An 18576-nucleotide genomic window follows, 5' to 3' on the forward strand; every position below is an offset into this window, starting at 1 on the left:
AAGCATGTCAGTTGGCTTTCAGCTCTGTGCGCATGTACACATATACCTAAATTGGAATAGGGAAGGGTTTGTGGGTGACTGCTTTAGTTCCATGGAGGAGCTGTTCTTATAATGGGGAGGAGGGGTGCACAGGGACAGAAGCCTGGACCGCACCCCCAGCTGAGCAGCCCTGGGGAGACCCAGCCTCCAGTTTATGCCAAACCTGGTTGTTAAATGTTCCAGGAAGAGAGAGCATTACTACTTATATTTCTCTGGCTAGGTTCCAATCCACTCTCATATCCCTCAAAGCGTTATGCCTCCAACATCTGGGAGGCAGGAAAGGCAATCATTATCTCTATTTGACAGATGGGGAAACTGAGGCCCGGGGAATGACAGTGAGCTGCCAGCATGTCCAGGGAGTTGGTAGAGGACAAGTGACTAGAGCTCTGGCCTGGGGTTCTTCCTGGAACCCAAGGCCAGTGTGCAGAGGGGTGGGGCAGAGGCAAGGGGCACTGGGTGGCTCGGACTAATGGACTTTGACCAATTGGCAATAAGGAAGAGAAACGGCAATAACTTCAGGCAGCTAAGGCTGGGCCCTAACCAGGAACTTGTGTCTGGGGAGAAACGGGGACAGATCTCCCTCCTCAGGGCCCTAGAAACAGTCCCACTCCTGGGGGCTATGGCTCCCCACTGTCCCCAGCCACACTCGGAAGTCAGGGCACCTTCACAGTTAGGCCTGATTCAAGTCTCGGCTCTCCCGCTGACATGTGCTGTGCGATCTTCGAAGAGCCCTTTACCTTCCGCCTCACTTTTCTCACCTGTAAAACGGGTGACAATCTTTCCCTCTCAGGATTGTTCCAGCCCGTACCTCTTGGCTGTCATTTTCGTGCTGTAACTTGCTACTAGAAACAGCTTGTCCATAAACATCCTTAGAGGCATCTTTACCCTACATCCTTTGCACTCTGGGGTGTAGGGTAAAGACCTGGAAGTGGAATTGCTGGGTCACGAGCACAGGTGTTTGGCCATTTACAGTACAGACGAGTCCTGCCCAGTCGCCCTAGGAGGAGGCCGTCCACAGGGACAGCAGCCTTCAGATGCCAGCCGATGGCTTGGGAACTGTCCCCATCTCTCCCTTACCTCACACGCTTTTCTTCCCACCTGCACCTGCCGAGCATTGTCCCCCTTCAGACAGCGCCTGACAGGGAAGCGCTGCCTGACTGTGGTGGCCTGCGGGCGTCACAGGGGCCTCCAGGCCCGGCCAGAGGGCCCCACCCCTCCTGCGGTGTTACTGTGCTCCCCTCGCTCTCCAGAGGCCCTGGGTGTGCTGACCCAGGCCCAACACACAGGGCTCGCAGGGGGCCCTGGTACAGCTGGGCACCAGGCCGCCCCAGCACGCTCCTGGCCCGCCCCCACTTCAGTGATGCCCACTTTACAGACGGAAACAAGCTCAGAGGAGCCAGGGGGCGGGAGAGGGTGGGGTCGTGTGCATATTCGCTGGGTTGTTGTGATGGGGTGAAGGCTGGGAACCCTCTTCTTCCTAGAGGGTGGGGAGCGCAGCAGTGTGGCAGGAGGCACTGCCTGGGGGACAGGGTCTGTCCTTAGGGTGACTTCCTTAGAGGAATTGCTTTCTCTTCTGTTCCTGGCCTGTTTACCTTTGTCTGCAGGGATAGTAATTTCTGCCCCCTAAGCTCGTGGTGAGATAAAATAAGAAAATGCTTTGAAAACTCTCCAGAGACCCTTTGCAAAGTGTAGACCTGGCAGGAGCACATAGTAGGGACTTTACCAATCCTGGCTATAGTTTGCTGAGTTCAGTGTGCCAGGCGGTGGGGGTGGGGCCAGCGCCGTGACTCAGCCGGGCGGGCCAGGAAGGGCGGCCCAGCCGGTCTGACCGGCCCGGATGCGAGCCGGCCGCCAGGGCCCTCCCGGGGCAGGGCCGCCCGGGGGGTGACGGGAAGCGGGGCCGGCGAGCCCGGGCTCCCGGCGGGAAGTGGGCGCGGCGCGGATGCGGGCGCGCGGCGGCCGCCGACCGGGATGGGAGCGGAGCCCCCAGGCCGCCCGCAGCCTCCGGAGCCCCGCTGAGCCGGCCGCGGGGACCCCGCGCGGGAGCCGAGATGTGCCTGCGCCTTGGTGAGCCGAGGGGGTGCGCCCCGGGAGCCCCGAGCCCACCCGAGGCTGCGGCGGGGGCGGAGCACTGTTCGGGGAGCCGGGAACCGGCGTCCAGGCCGCCTTCTCTGCGGGGCGCTCGGCTCCGGCCTGAGTTTTGCCCGCGGCGATGTGGAGGGATGCTGGTATCGGTCCGTGCCCCTCCGGCCTCTTCCCCACTTTCCTCTCTCGCGGAGGTGGGACCCCCCTCCCCCCAGGCCGAGGGAGAAACGCTGGCAGAGCAGCCCCCACCTCGCCCAGAGGAAGACAGAGGAGGAAATCCGGGCCCAGGGGGCTCTGAGCCAGGGGCGCCTGCCTTCCGCTTCCTCGCCTGGCCAAGTGTTCCCACTTCCATACCCTGGGCTCCCCACCCGGGCTGGGAGGGCAGGACCATTGGCAAACAGGATCCCGAGAGGAGTGGGATGGATGTGCCCCCTCCCCTCACTCCCTGGGCTCTTGGCATCAGGCACACCTGGGGAGTCCAAGAGGCCTTGTGAGCCTCAGTTTGCTCAGCTGTAAAATGGGGTGGTAGCCCCTCCTCCTTAGGACTACCATGAGGATGAAGTAGCTCTGAGAGTAAAGTGCTTACCAGGATGCCAACCACACGGCTAAGTGCTGCCAGAGCGGTGACTGAGAAACAGAAGCCAGGGCCTGCCCTCAGACTGCCCAGTGCTCCAGGCAGAGCCCCGCGGTGCCCCCAGTTTGACCGAAGTCTTGGGCCTGGGATGCTGCTGTTGTTTATGAGCCCGCCCGGCTCAGGGCCGGGTGGTATCTGGGTTGCCAGGTGGGTGGGTGGGTGGATGCAGCGAGGTGGGTCAGGGCCCAAAGCTGCTATGCCCCTTCCTGTTTGACTAGCAGCTAATCTACACGACGCCATTCCAGTTCCACATGCCTGTCCCGCCTGTCACCTGCCCTCTGACTCTCCTACATCCCATCCAGCTCCAGCTCCAGCTCCAGAGGGTCCTGCAGGCTCTGGGTTCCCAGAACAGCCAGACCAGACCCTCCCCGTTTTGCACAGGAGTGATCTGGGCCTCAGAAAGAGGGGCTGGTGCAGGGTCACAGAGTATCTGTGACTGGATGGCCCCATCCCTCCCTGACTCCTGGGAGATACCTGTTGGCACAGGGTCCCCAAGAACAGGGCAGGATGAGCCCCACCCTTGGTCATGACACAGCTGTCCCCCACAGGTGGCCTGAGTGTGGGTGACTTCCGGAAGGTGCTGATGAAGACGGGGCTGGTGCTGGTGGTGCTGGGCCACGTGAGCTTCATCGCAGCAGCCTTGCTCCATGGCACTGTGCTGCGCTACGTGGCTGCCCCCCACGACGCTGTGGCTCTGCAGTACTGCGTGGTCAACATCCTCTCGGTCATTTCTGCCATCCTGGTATGCCCAGGCGGGGAGGGGGGCTGGCGGGGCTGGCGGGGGCTGGAAGGTTTTCGATGAGTCTCCGCCCAGAGCCTGGGATGGGCACGTAGAGAGCCCAAGCACTACCCCTGCTCCACAACGTACCAGCGACACGAGCCACTCAGCCTCTCTTTACCTCAGCCTCCTCTGAAAAGTGGGCTCGTAACAGTGTCCACCACAGGGGCCCTCGTGAGCACTGAACGAGACCATCCACATAAAGTGCTGGCACAGTGTCTGACACAGGCTCAGCCTCACCACTGTGAGCTGGGGTGATTGCTATCATGGGAAATAGGCAAGACGCCATTGGACGAAGGAAGGAGCATCCGCTCAGTTTGCGGGGGTTCAGGAGGGCTCATCGAGGTAGAAGCCCCTGAGCTGGGTACTGACGGATGAGTAGGAATTCCAAGATAGGGTGCAATTACCATCACCCAGGTGTGTGGCCCACAGGTAGTAGAGGAAGCTGGGATAGCATTCCACGCACAGAGAATGGCAGATGCAAAGGTATGGGGGTGGGAGTAGCTCCAATCTGTTCTGGAGACACTGAAAAACCATGTATCAGAAGCTTAGCATGAGGCCTGGTCTACGCTAAGTCCTGGATAAATGGTAGCCACGGTTATGCCTGGAGGTCAGGACCCGTTTGATGGATACATGAATGCAGGAGCCCGATATTCTCAAGCGCATCAAGTTCTTTCCCACCTCCTAACAGCGGTGGCCACAGCCCTGTGGGCAACGTCCACACATCAGCGTCAGGCCCTTCCCTGCCACCTCCTGGCTAAGGGACTTATTTCTCCCTGCCGGCCGGTTCCCTCCCCTGCACGACGAAGCTCAGCCAGCCCAGCAAGGAGAGCCGCAGTCAGTGGGATGGGCTGAGCCGTGCCCATGTGTGCAGGGTCCTTTGGAGTTACTATGACTGTCGTGTTTTCCTCTCACCAGCCTGGATGGAAGGCAAGGAAGGCTGTGAGCTCAGTGTCATGGGCTCCAAGGATGGACCCCTTCCGCTTCACCCTCATTTCCTCATTTAATTCTCACTGTTCTCAGCAACATGGGGCCATTATTATCCCGATAGGGGGAGACCGAGACTCAGGGACTCACCCAGCCTCCTGCTGAAGCAAAGAGGCCAAGCTGGATTTGACACAATGTGTCTGACACCAAAGCCAGTGTCTTTTCCAGAAGCTCATCCTGCAGAGCAGGACTTAGCCCAGAGAGGTTGAGGCACCTACGCATGGCTGCACAGTGAACTAAAGACGTTGCTGGACTCCTGTTATGCCTCCTATGGGTGCAGCCCATGCCTGGTACAGTGGGGAGCTCAGGAAGGAAGCCTGGCTGAGTGGAGCCCCCAAGATCCAGGGGGCAGCTGGGGGGTTAAACAGCCACTCTTGGGGCTGAGAGGGTGCTGTGTGGACAGCGCCATGAGCAGGCTGTGTGGGGCTCCACATCCAGGGCCATGCGGAGAGACTTGGCAGGGTGGGGCTGAGCTGCTGCTGGGACCAAGGCCAGGTCACTGAGAGCCTGAGAGAATGTACTCCTAAGATTGTGAATTCTCCATAAAGCGCCCTGATTTGTTTATTTTGTTTTTAGTTCCTTGACAGTGGAGTTACTTAGTTTCTTCCAAAATCTCTTCCACTCCAGGGAGGCAAGTCATACATATCCTGGTGCATGCCCCTGCGGCCCTGGGTTCCACAGGTCCCTGTCTGAGATACGCAGCTATGGGCAGGGGGGAGCCATGGGAGGTTGTAGGCAGGAAGTGATTGTGCTTTAGAAACATCACTTGGGGGCAGCGCCTCCATGCAGATCCAAGTAATGAGGCTAAGGCTAAGCAGGGGAGGAGGAGGCGGCTTGGAGGGCTCCAGCTGGCATTGGTGGGATCCTTACCTGAGGGTGGCCCTGACCTCACTGCCCACTCTCCTCCAGCAGGAGGGACAGGGCTGACTTGAGTCTCCCCACAGGTCATCACCTCGGGCATCGCAGCCATCGTGTTGTCACGCTACCTCCCCAGCATCCCCCTGGTATGTGGCACCTCCCGGAATCGGGCTTAGGGGAAGGAAGGGCCTGGCCTGCTTGGAGGGGGTGAGCGGACCCCATGGGGGCCAGAACTGCCCATGGGGGGTGGAGCCTGAGACCCATTGACCAGTGGTCTCTCCTTCCCAGCGCTGGGCAGTATTTAGTTCGAGTGTGGCCTGTGCCCTTCTCTCTCTGACCTGTGCTCTCGGACTCTTGGCCTCGATCGCCGTGACCTTTGCCACCCAGGGCCGGGCACTGCTGGCCGCCTGCACTTTTGAGAGCCCCGAACTACTGGCCCTGGCACCCGACTGTCCCTTCGACCCCACGCGCATTTATGTGAGTGCTTAGGCCTGGGAAGGGGTGGGGAGTGGGGGGGGGGGGTGTCATCCAAGATGGCCACAGGGGTTGGAGCCTCGCCCACCCACCCCAACCCCTGTGGCCACTCTGCCCCTGTGTCCCTGCAGAGCTCCAGCCTGTGCCTCTGGGGTATCTCACTTGTGTTCTGCGTGGCAGAGAGTGTGTTTGCTGTGCGATGCGCCCAGCTCGCCCACCAGCTGCTGGAACTGCGGCCCTGGTGGGGGAAAAGCAGCCACCACATGGTAAGGCCTGCCATCCCCTCCATTGACTCCCCCCATTTTCTGGGAGCCCCTGCTGGGCAGCCCCCATCCCTCTGCATGGGGTTCCCACTTGAGAACTGGGGCGACAGTGTTCTCCCCAGGACCAAAGGGAGATCTCCCAGCTAAGCCACACAGCTGGCTCCTGGTTCACCCAAGGCCCAGGACTTGGGGGGGGGGGGTCATCTGGGCTCGAATTGGGGGCACTCCAAGGGTGTGGCCTGGCTCTTGCTGTGGGGGATGTCAGGGAGCCTCGTTTCCCCGGGGCCTGGAGGAGACCCAGACCCAGACCCACAGCCTGGCAGCCCGTCGTGTCTCCACAGATGCAGGAGAGCCCGGAGCCCGTGGAGGGCCATGACCTGATGGGCTGCCCCAGCTCCGCCCCGCTGACCCTCTGACAGCTGCTGCCTCACCCACACCCCGTGAGCTCGGGGTCCTGCAACCACGCCTGCACTGAGCCCAGGCCAGGGTTCCTGGAGCAGGCCCATGAGGGCTCAGTGGCCATTCCCGGACCTGGGTGGGGATTGTAAACCCCTCCCCAGCCACCCAGACTCTGCACTGAAGTGAGGCTTTATTCTGAAGTTATTAAAAAGAACAGAGACACTGCGGGGAGGCATGCAGCAGGGGAGGGGCTCGGCCAGGGCCTGGGCTTTCCCACGCAGGATGCGGGGGCGGGGGGGGGGGGGCGGTTAGGTGTGTCTGCCCATGTGTCTGTGGGCCTGTGTTCATCCACGTGCTGAAAGGCGGCGGGGGTCATGGGGCTCGCAACTGCCATTGGGAGGCTTTCCTCTTGCAGCGGGGCCTCCAGCCCACAAACGCTGCAGCAGGAAGGGAAGGGTGGCTCAAGGAAGCTTTTTCCCTATCCCTCCACGCCCCCCACCCCCATCCTTCTCTCCCCTCCAAATAAAAGGCCTGGCTCCTCACCTGGGCTCGGTTTCCACCGATCTCCACCCAGGCTGAGGCCTACCAGGGGGGGACAGGGGAGGGGGAGCTGCCCGGGGACTGGGGGAGGGCAGTCTGGCCTCGGAGCTGTGCGGGTGGGTTAGGAGGGAGGATGGTTGAAATCTAAGATCTAGAGGGCAAGGCTGGCTCGGAGGGGAGGACCACGCCAGAGCCTGTCTCCCTCTCGTTGCCGAAGGGAGATGTGGCCTCTTGCATTGGGGGGTGCTAACCGCTTGCTTGGGCCTTGGGAGGACTGCAGGGTTCCCTTTTCCATAGGCTCCCCCCAGGGTGCAGACCCTGGGGATGGGAGGGGGAGGCCCAGTCGGACCCCCAGCCTGGAGAGACACAAGGCAGGGGAAGCTGAGAGCCGGGGGCGGCCGGTGAAGGCGGGGAGGAGGGGGCCTGGCTCCTCGCTCAGAACTGGGAGGCGCTGCTGGGGTCGCACTGCAGCAGACGCACGATGGACGGGTCGCTTTTGGCCCCGCGGATGAACTCCTCCAGGGACAGCTTGCCTGCGGCGAGAGGGAACAGTGTCGGGGGGAGGCGGCCCCCCAGCGAGGGGAGGCCGAGAGAGCAGAGCCCGGGAGGGGGAGGAGGTGGCGCCCGCCCCTGCCCCTCACCGTCGTTATTCGTGTCCATTTGGCGGAAGATTTTCTCAGTCCTCTTCTCCGGGGTCGACTCGTCCTCCGGCATCTTCATCACCGACGAAACCATCTTGTAAATGGCCTGGGGGTCGGGAGGGGAAGGCGGGGAGTGAGAGGAGGCTGCTGAGCACCCCCCACCCGACCTTCAGAAACGCCCCCAGGTGCACTGACGGGTGGAGAGGGGGTCACGGAGGCGTGGGGAACCGGGGGGTTCGGGAAGGAGTGTCTGCAAAGGTTTCCCGGGAGCGGGGTCTGGAGGCGCGGGCCCTGACCAAGTTCCCGGGGAGCGCTAGGTGGGAGAGGCATTGCTGACGGAGGGGTATGCACATCCAAAGACCGCGGCGGGGAGCTCCGAGTGGGCGCCGGAAATTGGGGGGTAGCTGGGTGCAGGGGGTGACAGAGATGCTGGAAGACATCGGGCTGAAGGCAAGTACGGTTTTAGCGCGGTTTCTCGGAAACTCCGGGCGGCCCGCGCTGGGCGGCGGACAGAGGGAATTGGGCTGTGGCGGTGGCACTGGGCTGCGGTACCGCTGTGGCCGGCAGGGGGCGCTGGGCCTCCCTGAGGGCTGGCAGGGCGGAGGCTGCAGGGCCCGGAGGGGGCGGGGAATGTTATGCAAATAAACGCAAATGAGCATCTGCCGGGGGCGGGGACACCTGGACTCTGCCGGACCCTAGGCTGTAGTCGCCCACGTGCAGGAGCTCCGAGGCACACGAAGGAGGGTTTTTGCGCTAAAAGTACACAGCACGTGGGGCTTGGCCAGTGGGATGGGCTCAAGGAGCGGACCGATCGTCTCAATCTTCCAGCTTTTTGCTACTGAAACCACCTCCAAGAAACCTGCTTCCCTTCGCCCCTACCACAAATGTACCCTGCCTCAGATCCGCTTTAGCCTCCACACTGGTCTCTTCCAGCCTCATTTCCTTGGGTCTGTCCCCCCCACGCTGCCTCCGAGAGCTCTTTCTAAACACAGATCTCCCCCACCACATCCCCAGCCCAGCGGGCCGCCCCCTCTCTCCCGTCATCCACAGGCCTCCCTCCAGACCTGCCGTGCACTCAGCTCCTTCTGGATGCTGCCCCACGCTTCTTCTGCTGCCTCCCACTCCTGTGGCTCAGCTTACATGGCGCTTGCTTAGGGAGTCCTCTGATCCATGCCGGTCAGGGCCCATAAGCCCGCACGGAGCCTCCTGGGCTTTTCCTTTGGGGACAGACACCTCAGGGGACGCCTTTGTTGCATTGTTCCTAGTCCCCAACATACAAATAAGGACCATGGACATCTAGCTAGTGCCCGTATGCCCAGAGCTTAGCACAATGCCCCGCACCTGGCTGGAACTTCCCTTTTGAAAGCCATGGCACCTCCCACTGCCTCTGTACCAAGTCCAAGCCATTTGGCCCTTGGCATTCAGAGTTTTTACAATCTGGTCCCTCTGGTCCCTCCACTCTCAGGCCTTCCCTGGCAGGTGATTCTGCCACAGATAAACACCCCTGCACCTTCCAGGTTTCCCAGCATTTACAGCCTCTGCCTGGGCAATAATACTAGCTTCCATGTATGAGTCAGGTACTTTGTCCCTATTTTCCAGATAAGAAATAAAGGCTCAGCAAGGGAACTCATGGCAGAGACCAGATTAGAGCCCACTTCCTCTTAGTTGCTGGAGAGATGCTTGTGGGGTGGTGATGATCAGCGGGGGCTTTGACGTAAGGTGGACCTGGAGTGGCACCCTGTTCCCACTAGTCACTTGCTATGTAGCCTTAGATGAGTACTTAACCCCTGTGAGCCTCAGTTTCCTCATCTGTAAAATGGGGTAATCATATCTCCCCTGTGAGGACTGTCTAACGGATTAAATGAGACCACGTGTATAGAACAGTGACTGGCTAGAGTAAGTAGTCAGTAAACAGCAGCTTGTATACTCATTGTTACTCATCCACCGCATCCTCAGTTCTTCCCTGACCTTCCGTCCCCTGAGTTCCCAGATGCCACATTTACAACCCTGTCACCAAGCTGGGCAGGGTGGCCTGCCCACCAGAGTGGGAGCCCCAAGCAGCCAAGATGCAGTTTCTTCCCTTCTAGTGTGCTCACCTCCTGACCACAGGACAGGGTCCTGAGAAGGACTTAGTGAACGCCCCCTTGTGACGACTCTCCTCCTGGGCCTCCTAATTAATTGTCTGGAATTGCTGCTCACTCACTGTTTCCCTGGAGCTGACTTGTAATTAATCAGGCACTGGGCCTTGCCTAGCTCTGTCTGCACTGGCCTCTGGGGCTGACGGATGGGCTGTAGTGAGGGAGACCAGGGCCCAGGCAGCAGAGGCCAGCCAGGCCGGCCCGAGGATGCCCAGGGAATGGGACTGGCTGGCGCCTCCAGCAGGGCTGAGATTTACCAGTATGTACCAGTGCAACCACACTAAGTGGTAAAACATGAACACCCCTCCACATTGGTTGGTGTCCAGCTGCTGCCTGATCCCTCAGTAATCCTCCACCACTCTGGCTACCTCAACCTTTCCACCAGAACCCCCAGAACTCCCCGCTACCCATCAACCAGAGACTTACTGCCTGGCCCACGCAAGTCACTGACAAACGTAAAGGCTTTCCCCTCTTGATAGGCCAACGGAGGCACCACATCCCAAGGCAGCCCATTCTACTCCAGCTGGAGAGAGCAGACCGGGCCCTTAGTGACAGAGACGCCGACGAGTCCAGCAGGGGCTAGGTGGGTTGGAAGTGGGAAGCAGTCGCAGAGCTGAGGGACGAAAAGAAAGAGGCCGAAGGAAAGGGAGCAAGAGCTTGAGCAACGCTGTGCAGCAGGAGCACTCAGGGCACACTCCAAGGATGGTGAAAAGGCCATTCTGGCTGGAGCAGAGAATGTGCAGAGGAGAGAATCCTAACGTTTACCAAGTACCAGCTGTGTGCTGGGCCTTCTGCCAGAGTCCTCACCCACGTTATGCCTATAGTAGCCTTGAGGGTTAGCATCCTCACTTTACAGGGGAAGAAACAGAAGCTCAGTACAAGGAACCGGATAGATAAAAATAGAACCGAAGCCTTGATGGTCTTTAGTGCTGGACTGAGGGGATGGACACTCTGAAAGCTTTTTGAGATAAAGCGAACATGTCACACTTCATTTGTATTAAAATGGTATTCTTATCAGGCCCTACATTCTCCCTGTAAGATCAGAATCACCATCCCTATTTTTCCAGGTGAGCAATCTAAGAGTTGAGTCCAACTCCAGAATTGGAAGCCAGACCCTTTTCAAGAGGTAGCTGAGTGGTAGCCAGCTTGAGCTTGACCCCCCCCCCCCCCCCCCCGCTTATATGCTGTGTGACCTTGGACAAATCTCTTCACCTCTCTGAGCCTCATGAGGCTGTTGTAAAGATGCACAGAGCTTGTGGCTATATGCATGAGGCTATTAGAGAGCCCTGAATTAATTAGTTGGATTGTGGCTGGGTATCCAGATGGAATGTGGACTGTGAATCCAGGTGGCCCACGCACGTGCTGCGTGGCCTCGAGCAAATGTCTTGACCTCTCTGAGCATCTGTTTTCTCTTGAGTAAATGAGGATCGATTAAACATAACTGGCCTGTACTCTGCAGGAATGTCAAATCTTGAAAGACAAAGAAAGGCTGCGGAGCTGTTACAGACTAATGGGGACTAAAGAGACCTGAGAACAAAATGCAATGTGTGATCCTAGGTCAGGGCAAGAAAGAGTGTCATGAAGACATCTGGCAACATTGGAAGATGGCCTGTGAGTTAGCTAACAGCATTGTTTCTATGTTAAATGCCCTGACTGACGATCGTATGTGGGTTATGTAAGAGAATGTCCCTGTTCTCAGGGAATCTATCCCGATGTGTTTGGAGGTAAAGGGTCCTGTTCAGAACAACAAAACATTACACACATGTGCACACACATAATGACAAAGCAATCGTGGTCAATATTGATTGGTGAATCTGGCTAAAGGGTTTATGGGAGTTTCCTCAACTTTTCTTTAAATTGGAAAATATTTCCTAACTAAAGAGTTTTTTAAGTGGGCTGTAAGAATAGCACCTGCTACCTCCTACCCACGGGGCTGTCAAGAGGATGAGAAGGGATGGGGGTGCAAGCTGTTGGGCCTGCACCTGGCATTCTGAGGGGCCCGGGGCCCACCTGCACAATCTCGAGCATCTCCTCGCGGCTGATGTAGCCGTTGCCGTCCAGGTCATACATGCTGAAGGCCCACATGAGCTTCTGCTCCAGGCGGCCACGCGAGGTCACGCTCAGCGCGATGATGAACTCCCGGAAGTCAATGGTGCCGTCGCTGTTGGTGTCGAAGGTGCGGAAGACGTGCTCAGCGAACTTGGAGGCGTCGCCGTAAGGGAAGAAGTTGGCGTAGATCTTCTTGAACTCGTCCACGTTGAGGATGCCGGTGGGGCAGTCCTTCAGGAAGCCCTTGTACCACTCCTGCAGCTCCAGCTCCGTGAACTCCGTGTTCTCCCGCAGGTCTTGCAGCATCTCTGGCCGAAGCTTGCTGTTCTGCTTGCCCATGGCCACTGAGCTGAGTCCTCCCTAGGTCCCCCAGAGAGCCAAGGAATGGAGAGGGGACGTCAGGCCCTCCTGGTCCCTTGACACCACTCCAGGAGGCCCCCGAACACCAGACACCCAGCCTCTCTTTCCCAGTGAGAGAGAGGAGCCGGCCCAGGTCACACAGCCTGCACCCAGGCATCCTGCCTCTGTGACAGGCCCCACACCATTTCCCCAGACCTCACCCTTCCCCAGGGAACAGGCCTGGAGACAGGAAGGGAGGGGCTTACATTTACTAAGGCCCTGCCCAGGGCCAGCCACTGGGCCTTCACAGATACACACCACTCCACCCTCCCAACCGAAGCCTGGGGATTGGTCCCATTTCACAGATGAGAAGACAGGATCAAGGAAGTGAGGTGCCCTGGTTCAAGGGACACAGCCATGGAGTCACAAGACTGACTCCCAGCGTTTCCCAGGGGGGTGCAGAGCGGCCTTCTAGTCCTCTTCCCTCCTCCGCGCTGCCCCCTCATTGTCTCACCTATGCCTGATTACCATGAAATACACCTGCAGCCCACCCACTGGCTGTTCTCGCACACACTGTGCCCAACAAGGGGTGGCATAAGATAGATGCTGGTGTGGGCTCCAGAGCCAGACCACCTGGGTTTAAATCCCCGCTCTGCCCCTCACCAGCAACGTGACATTGGACAATTTCCTTAAACTCTCTCTGCCTCATCTGTAAAGTGGGGATAGTGGTACCTACCTCATTAGGGTTATGGAATGAAATCAGTTAATACATGGGAAGCATTTAGAATGTCTGTACATATAAGTGCTAGGTAAGTGTTAAATAAATAAAAATGATCTCCATGTACTAGATGCCACAAGACCCTTGCACAATACACAAATGAATGCATACTGACGTATTGTACACAGCTCACCAAATCCACATGCTGGGTCCCATGCCACACACCAGCCCACACCCACCCATGGGTCACCGTGCCTCCACACACGACAACATTCCCTCTGCTCTACCACTCACATGGGAGGACACAGGGCGCCACGCATGCACAACTCCCATACCTGTCCCATCACAACATACCAGCCCACGATCCCACATGTCATCACACGCAACTCCCATGCCGACGCCTCTCATGTGGCCAGCTGCACATGGGGCCCGCAGGCTCCCTTGCCGTCTTTCTCTTCCCAGGGGTGCTGCCGGGTCCCGGGAAGGGGAGCTGCAGCCCCTCTCAGACCTACGATGGGCCCCTGCTCCAGGGAGACCTGCGGCCGGCCAACCCGCCCCAGCACTCACCTTGCCTCTAGTCCAGAAAGGTCCCCTCCGTGCAGGAGCTCAGAGTGTGGAGGGCTGAGGGGACAGCAACGGAGAGGAGACAGCCAGGCAGTTCTGGGCAAAGATGCGGGGTACGTGCAGGTGGGTCTCCCCAGCTTAGGGCTGTGAGACAAGGCGAGGGGGTTCCTGTGGGTGACTTTGCACGAAGCCCTGTGCACATGTGGGTGAGCATGTGTGTGAGTGCATGTGCACCTGTATGCATGCGTGTCCCTGGTTTCTGCGCTGCATGTGTCTCCCCATGTGTTTCAATCCATATCTGTGCATGTGCATGTGACTAGGTATGCACCCATCACAGCGCGAGGGAGCTGTGCCTGTGTGGCCATTTGGGGAACCTGTGTGTGCTCTCAGCAGTGTCTCACATGCATGTTTCTGTAAGTTGGCCACCCTCCCTTCTAAACCACCTCCTCTGCCCCGCGCTGAGGACCCACTGAACAAGTGTGTGGGAGGGGACTGAGGACATGCCTGCGGCTGGGGGGGCCGAGTGTGTCCCCGAGTCCCTTCCTCAAGGTCCAAGGAACTGGGTCATCGGGGTGGGGGCAGAGAGATGCACGGGGCAGGAGCCATCTCCCAGTGCCCCTTCTTCCCTGCCACCCTCCGAGCTGCCCCTCCCGGTTGGAAGACGTGGGAATGACGGTGGTAGAAGATTCTGTCGTCTCCCAAAGACCCCCAGTCCCCAAAATGGGAAGGACTCACAGCTCGACCTGAGCAACCTGCCTGGGGACCCCCCCTGGACCTCTCCGCAGCTCCCGCCCTGAGCCCCCGCCTCAATCCCTGCAGCGCCGGGCGAGCGGCCCCTCCTGGAGGGGGCGCCCTGAGGCGGCCGAAGCCAGGCTCCTCCGCGCCGGCCACTCTGAGGTCAGGACCCTGGAGAGCTCCGCGCGTTCTCCCCCGGGAGCCCCCGCGCCCCGCGCCCCGGAGGGAGGATTCCGGGAGGCGCGGGAGCGGCGGGGCCGGGAGCCCTGGACGTGGCCCCCTCCCTCCGGCAGGCCCCCTCCCCGCATCCCCCAGCCCAGCCCGGAGCGGCCCCCACTCACCCAGCGACGCGGAGACTCCGACTGCGCAGGGAGGCGGCGCTGCTGCGGCGCGCGGCGACAGAGGCGGCCGGAGGGGCGGGCGGGGGGCGGGAGGAGGGACTGCGAGGGAGACGCCCCGCAGCGTTTGCCCGAGCCCTCCCCTGGGGTGGGGGTCCCGGCTTCTCCCTTTCCCCTCCAGCCCTGGGGGTTAGGGACTGGCCTCCACCCCCTCCCCTGCCCGGGAGAGGGAAGGGGCGCCCTCACTTCCCCGCCCCCCTCACGAGGGAGCACCCGCCAGGGGAGGGGACCGAGGTCCCATCTCTTCAGCATCTCGATTCAGGCAGCCTGACTGGGGCGGCTAGAGGTCAGTGCCCAGACATCTCTCTCCTAAGCCCAAGCACCCCACTGCCCCCCCTTCACTGCCATTCTCCCCCATCCCTACCTGGGCGCGGAGCCGCACGTCGAATCCGGATCCTAGTGGTGCGCTAATTGCCCTGCTGCCCCCGCGCCTCAACTCCGGGACTGAGCTGAGGGTTCTTCCGGGAGGGGGCAGTGCCCACTCCTCAGTCCTTGAGGTCTTGGGGGGCAGGCACGCCCGCTACCCCACCTCCGCCTTAGAGAACAGAGTGCACCCCCGTATCCCGCCTGACACTCCAGATCTCCTCAGAATTAATCCCACCTTCCAACATTGATCTAACGCGCTCCTCCCACTCACCTCCCCCATCAAGGAAACCCCCTGCCTCCCTCCCAGCCTCTGCCTGTGAGGGCTGGGGACCATCTATCTCCAGCTTGGGGGGTTCCGAGGTGCACAGGCCCAGCCTCAGCAACAATCCCCATATCCTGAGCTCGCATTTTGTCCTTTCTCCATCTCTAAGAGGTGGTCCTTCGTGTCCCCACTTCACAGATGAGGAAACTGAGGTTCAGATGGGTTGAATGATTTTTCCAACGTCTGACAGTAGTGAGTGGAAGGTTTGGACTTGAATCCATGTGCCCTCAAGCACTCATTGCACATACTTATTAAGCACTAATTCTGTGCCCGGCACTGTTCTAGGCAGTGGGGTTACAGGTGTGGACAGTAAAAAATGGACACAATAGCCCGGCCAGTGTGGCTCAGTGGTTGAGCGTCAACCTATGAACCAGGAGGCCATGGTTTGATTCCTAGTCAGGGCACATACATGCCTGGGTTGCAGGCTCGATCCCCAAGTGTGGGGCGTGCAGGAAGCAGCAGATCAATGATTCTCTCTCATCTTTGATGTTTCTCTCTCTCTCCCTCTCCCTTCCTCTCTGAAATCAACAAAAACATATTTTTAAAAAACAATGGACACAATATGCACGTCAAACCTATAGTGCGTTAGATACGTGTTTTTGGGAACGTGGAGGTAGGTGTGCAGAGGCTGGGATGCTGGCAGTGCTTCGGAGCCTGCCAAGGACTTTAGGTTTTATTCCGGATGAGATGGGAAACGCTCGGGGCTTTGAGCAGTGAGAGGGTCTGGCGTCCAGGTCAAGCCTGCGCAGGCCTCCTGTCAAGAACAGACTTTGAGGATTGGGCGCCCCGGTGAGAGCCACGGGCCAACTCAGGGTAAACGATGAGCAGGGTGGCACAGCAGGGGCTGGTTTCCGGGGGTACTTTGAAGGGGGGCCCACGGCATCTGTGTTCTGACTGGACAACTCCTCCCAATTCCGTGGCCACGGCCTGGGCCCTCCCGGCTCCCAGGGCTCAGACCAAAGCTCCACCTCCAGGTTCCCAGGCCACGCTGCTCAGGTGGTCAGTCTCTCCTTAAGCCGGGAGCCAGGCTGTGGAGGATGGGGAGGGCAGCTGGGCCCTGGGAACACCAGTTCCTCCGTGTGCCTTGGCACTGGTGTTGGGACCCCCTGGTGGAGGCGTGAGAGACGCCAGACATGTGTGGGTGGTTCCCAGCTGCCTCCGGCATGAGGACCTGGGGGTGGGGAGAGACGTGCTGCTCAGCCCCCACCTCAGGCCCTTTGAGTGACAGGCTCTCTCCCCGCTCCCCTGCTGTCTGGGGTGGGGAAGAGGGGCCTGGCCTGCAGTCCCGGCTTCAGGCCCTCTCCCCCAACCCCTCCTTCCTCTCCCACCTGCCTGAAGCCAGACCCTCCCCTTCCGCTCTAGGTCCTCTCCCATCCTGTGGTCTCAGTTCACCCTCACGTGGGCTGCTCAGCCACTCCCCGCTCCCTCCCACTTCCCTGCCCCAGCCTCACCTCTACCAGGCTCCCAGTCCCGGCCCCTCTGAGCCCACTTCTCCCAGCCCCGCTGTTCTCCTGCTCTGTGAGGCTGACTGATGCCCTGCCCTCAGGACCCGTCTGCATCCTGCCTCCCCAGTGGGGCTCTGAAGGCAGGACCGGGGCTTTCCCTCACCCTGCGTACCCCACCTCCCTTTGACTTTCCCTGCACCTCAAGTGAGTGGGTGGACCTGGAGGAAGAGTTTGGGCCCTGGTAGGCTCTGCTGGGTACTTCCCATCAGCCACTTCTCCCTCCTAAGAAGCTCTGGGAGGCCTCTGTGAGCAAAGGGGGAAGGCTTGGGGTCCCTCCCCCAACACCCCACCCCTGCTGCACACCAAGCCCTTGGCCCAAGACCTCGTGCCCTGAGATACAGCCCAGAAAGGGGGGCTGAGGGGCCGTCGTCAGAGGCCTGGGTATCTTCCCCTTTCTGAGCAGAAAGGTTAGACAGGTCACCTGGTGCCTGGCCTTTCCCGAGCCCAGAGCACTGACAAGGCAGGCCGCACGCACTGCCTCACCGGCCCTCGGGCCTGGAATTCTGGACATGAGCACACACAGATGAGGCCCAGTGGCCCTGGAACCCTGCCAGCGTGCCTTCTATGGGGGTGGGGGCGGGGTGTCCTTGCTGATGACACTCAGCCCCTCGCACCCCAGGCTGAGGCATCCAGGAGGGAGAAGAGGCCCGGCGGAGGGTAGATGTAGAGGGTGCAGCAGTGGGCGTGGCCATGGGAGACAGAAGTGAGGGCAAGTCCCGGCATCTGACCAGTGAGGAGCTGAGCAGTCAAAAGACAAATGCAGAGTGGCTACCCTCCCCTAGCACTGACAGAGGATCAGACCAGCTCCCAGGATGCCAGAGAGAGAAGCAGTGGGCGTGAGTGGAGCGGGGACCACGTAGCTCTGAGCACCCGCTGTATGCGGAGTGCTTTGCATGTGTCACCTCATTTGATCGGCACTAATCCTGAAGTCACTAACATGACTGCCATTTTACAGATGTGGAGACTGAGGCTTCCGAGAAGTGAAGTCGCCTGTCTGAGGTAATACAGCAAGAAAGTGACTGTGTCAGCATTTGAACTCAGTTCCGTCTGACTCAGCACCCCCGCCCGCCCCCGAAGCCTCACAGGGAGGTAGGCAGAGGTAGTCCCTTCTCACCCCCCTCAGAGGCCCAGCCCCCACCCTCCCTCTTTGGTTCCAAATGGTTTGGAAAATCCTGAGGGGAGCAGATGGTGGGGACAGATGGAGGGAAAAGCATCTCGGGGCTGAATTACAAAAACAAACATTGATAAAGTGATTAAAACCTCAAGCCACCCTTTTCCAAAGGGCCCTGCCTACCCCAGCCTGGAACACAGTAGACCCTGAGATGGGCCTGGGGATCCTGGATGCCCAGCATCTTAGCCCAACTGATCCCAGCTTCTGCCCGCCCCTCTCACCGCTGGGGACACCCCCGGACCAGAGCCCAGGTGGCAGCTGCCGGGAGCTCAGCCCGAGCCTGGCTGTTCCCAAGGAGGCTGGGCCCCGAGGAACAGGAGGGGGCGCGTGGGGGTGTTGGGAAAGTCCTGGGAGCGCGGACCACCTGAAGTCAGGGGTGAGAGGGGCGTGGGGGGGGAGCTGGGGTCCCTCGAGTGGGTCTTGCTTTGTAGATGAGGCTCAGGGAGCTGCCACGCCTGCCCAGGTCACACAGCGGCCTTGTCGCTCCCACCGAGCGAGCGGACAAACCCTGGCCCCCGCCCACCGCCGCGGTGCAGAGGGCAAGGTCCAGGAGGCTTCGGCTGGTTCCTTCGC

The 18576-nt window shown here is 59.9% G+C and overlaps 2 protein-coding genes across 2 annotated transcripts; one reads left to right on the forward strand and one right to left on the reverse strand.

The window, feature by feature from the left end:
* The first annotated feature begins 1904 nt into the window (after positions 1 to 1904).
* TMEM54 (transmembrane protein 54) lies at positions 1905 to 7076 on the forward strand. Its single transcript, XM_079778220.1, has 6 exons — positions 1905 to 2106; positions 3307 to 3500; positions 5468 to 5527; positions 5670 to 5858; positions 5987 to 6121; positions 6460 to 7076. Exons 1-6 carry the CDS (start codon positions 2091 to 2093, stop codon positions 6532 to 6534), a joined length of 669 nt encoding a protein of 222 aa, XP_079634346.1. The 5' UTR covers positions 1905 to 2090; the 3' UTR covers positions 6535 to 7076.
* A 143-nt stretch (positions 7077 to 7219) lies between these two features.
* HPCA (hippocalcin) lies at positions 7220 to 12517 on the reverse strand. The gene is made up of 3 exons (XM_079778244.1): positions 11847 to 12517; positions 7699 to 7804; positions 7220 to 7590 (listed from the first exon to the last, which is right to left on the reverse strand). The coding sequence occupies exons 1-3, from the start codon at positions 12222 to 12224 to the stop codon at positions 7493 to 7495; spliced, it is 582 nt and encodes a 193-aa protein (XP_079634370.1). The 5' UTR covers positions 12225 to 12517; the 3' UTR covers positions 7220 to 7492.
* Positions 12518 to 18576: the final 6059 nt, after the last annotated feature.

This window comes from Cnephaeus nilssonii, assembly GCF_951640355.1.
Source record: "Cnephaeus nilssonii genome assembly, chromosome: 7".
Lineage (NCBI taxonomy): Eukaryota > Metazoa > Chordata > Mammalia > Chiroptera > Vespertilionidae > Cnephaeus > Cnephaeus nilssonii.

Excerpts from the sequence above, each read along its gene's own strand:
- TMEM54 (XM_079778220.1), top strand. Across the intron at positions 5,528-5,669 it reads ACCTCCCCAGCATCCCCCTG|CGCTGGGCAGTATTTAGTTC; the intron begins GTATGTGGCACC and ends TCTCCTTCCCAG. Across the intron at positions 5,859-5,986 it reads TCGACCCCACGCGCATTTAT|AGCTCCAGCCTGTGCCTCTG; the intron begins GTGAGTGCTTAG and ends GTGTCCCTGCAG.
- HPCA (XM_079778244.1), bottom strand. The coding sequence starts at position 12,224 with ATGGGCAAGCAGAACAGCAAGCTTCGGCCAGAGATGCTGCAAGACCTG. Across the intron at positions 7,805-11,846 it reads AGATGCTCGAGATTGTGCAG|GCCATTTACAAGATGGTTTC; the intron begins GTGGGCCCCGGG and ends CCCGACCCCCAG. Across the intron at positions 7,591-7,698 it reads AATGGACACGAATAACGACG|GCAAGCTGTCCCTGGAGGAG; the intron begins GTGAGGGGCAGG and ends CTCTCGCCGCAG.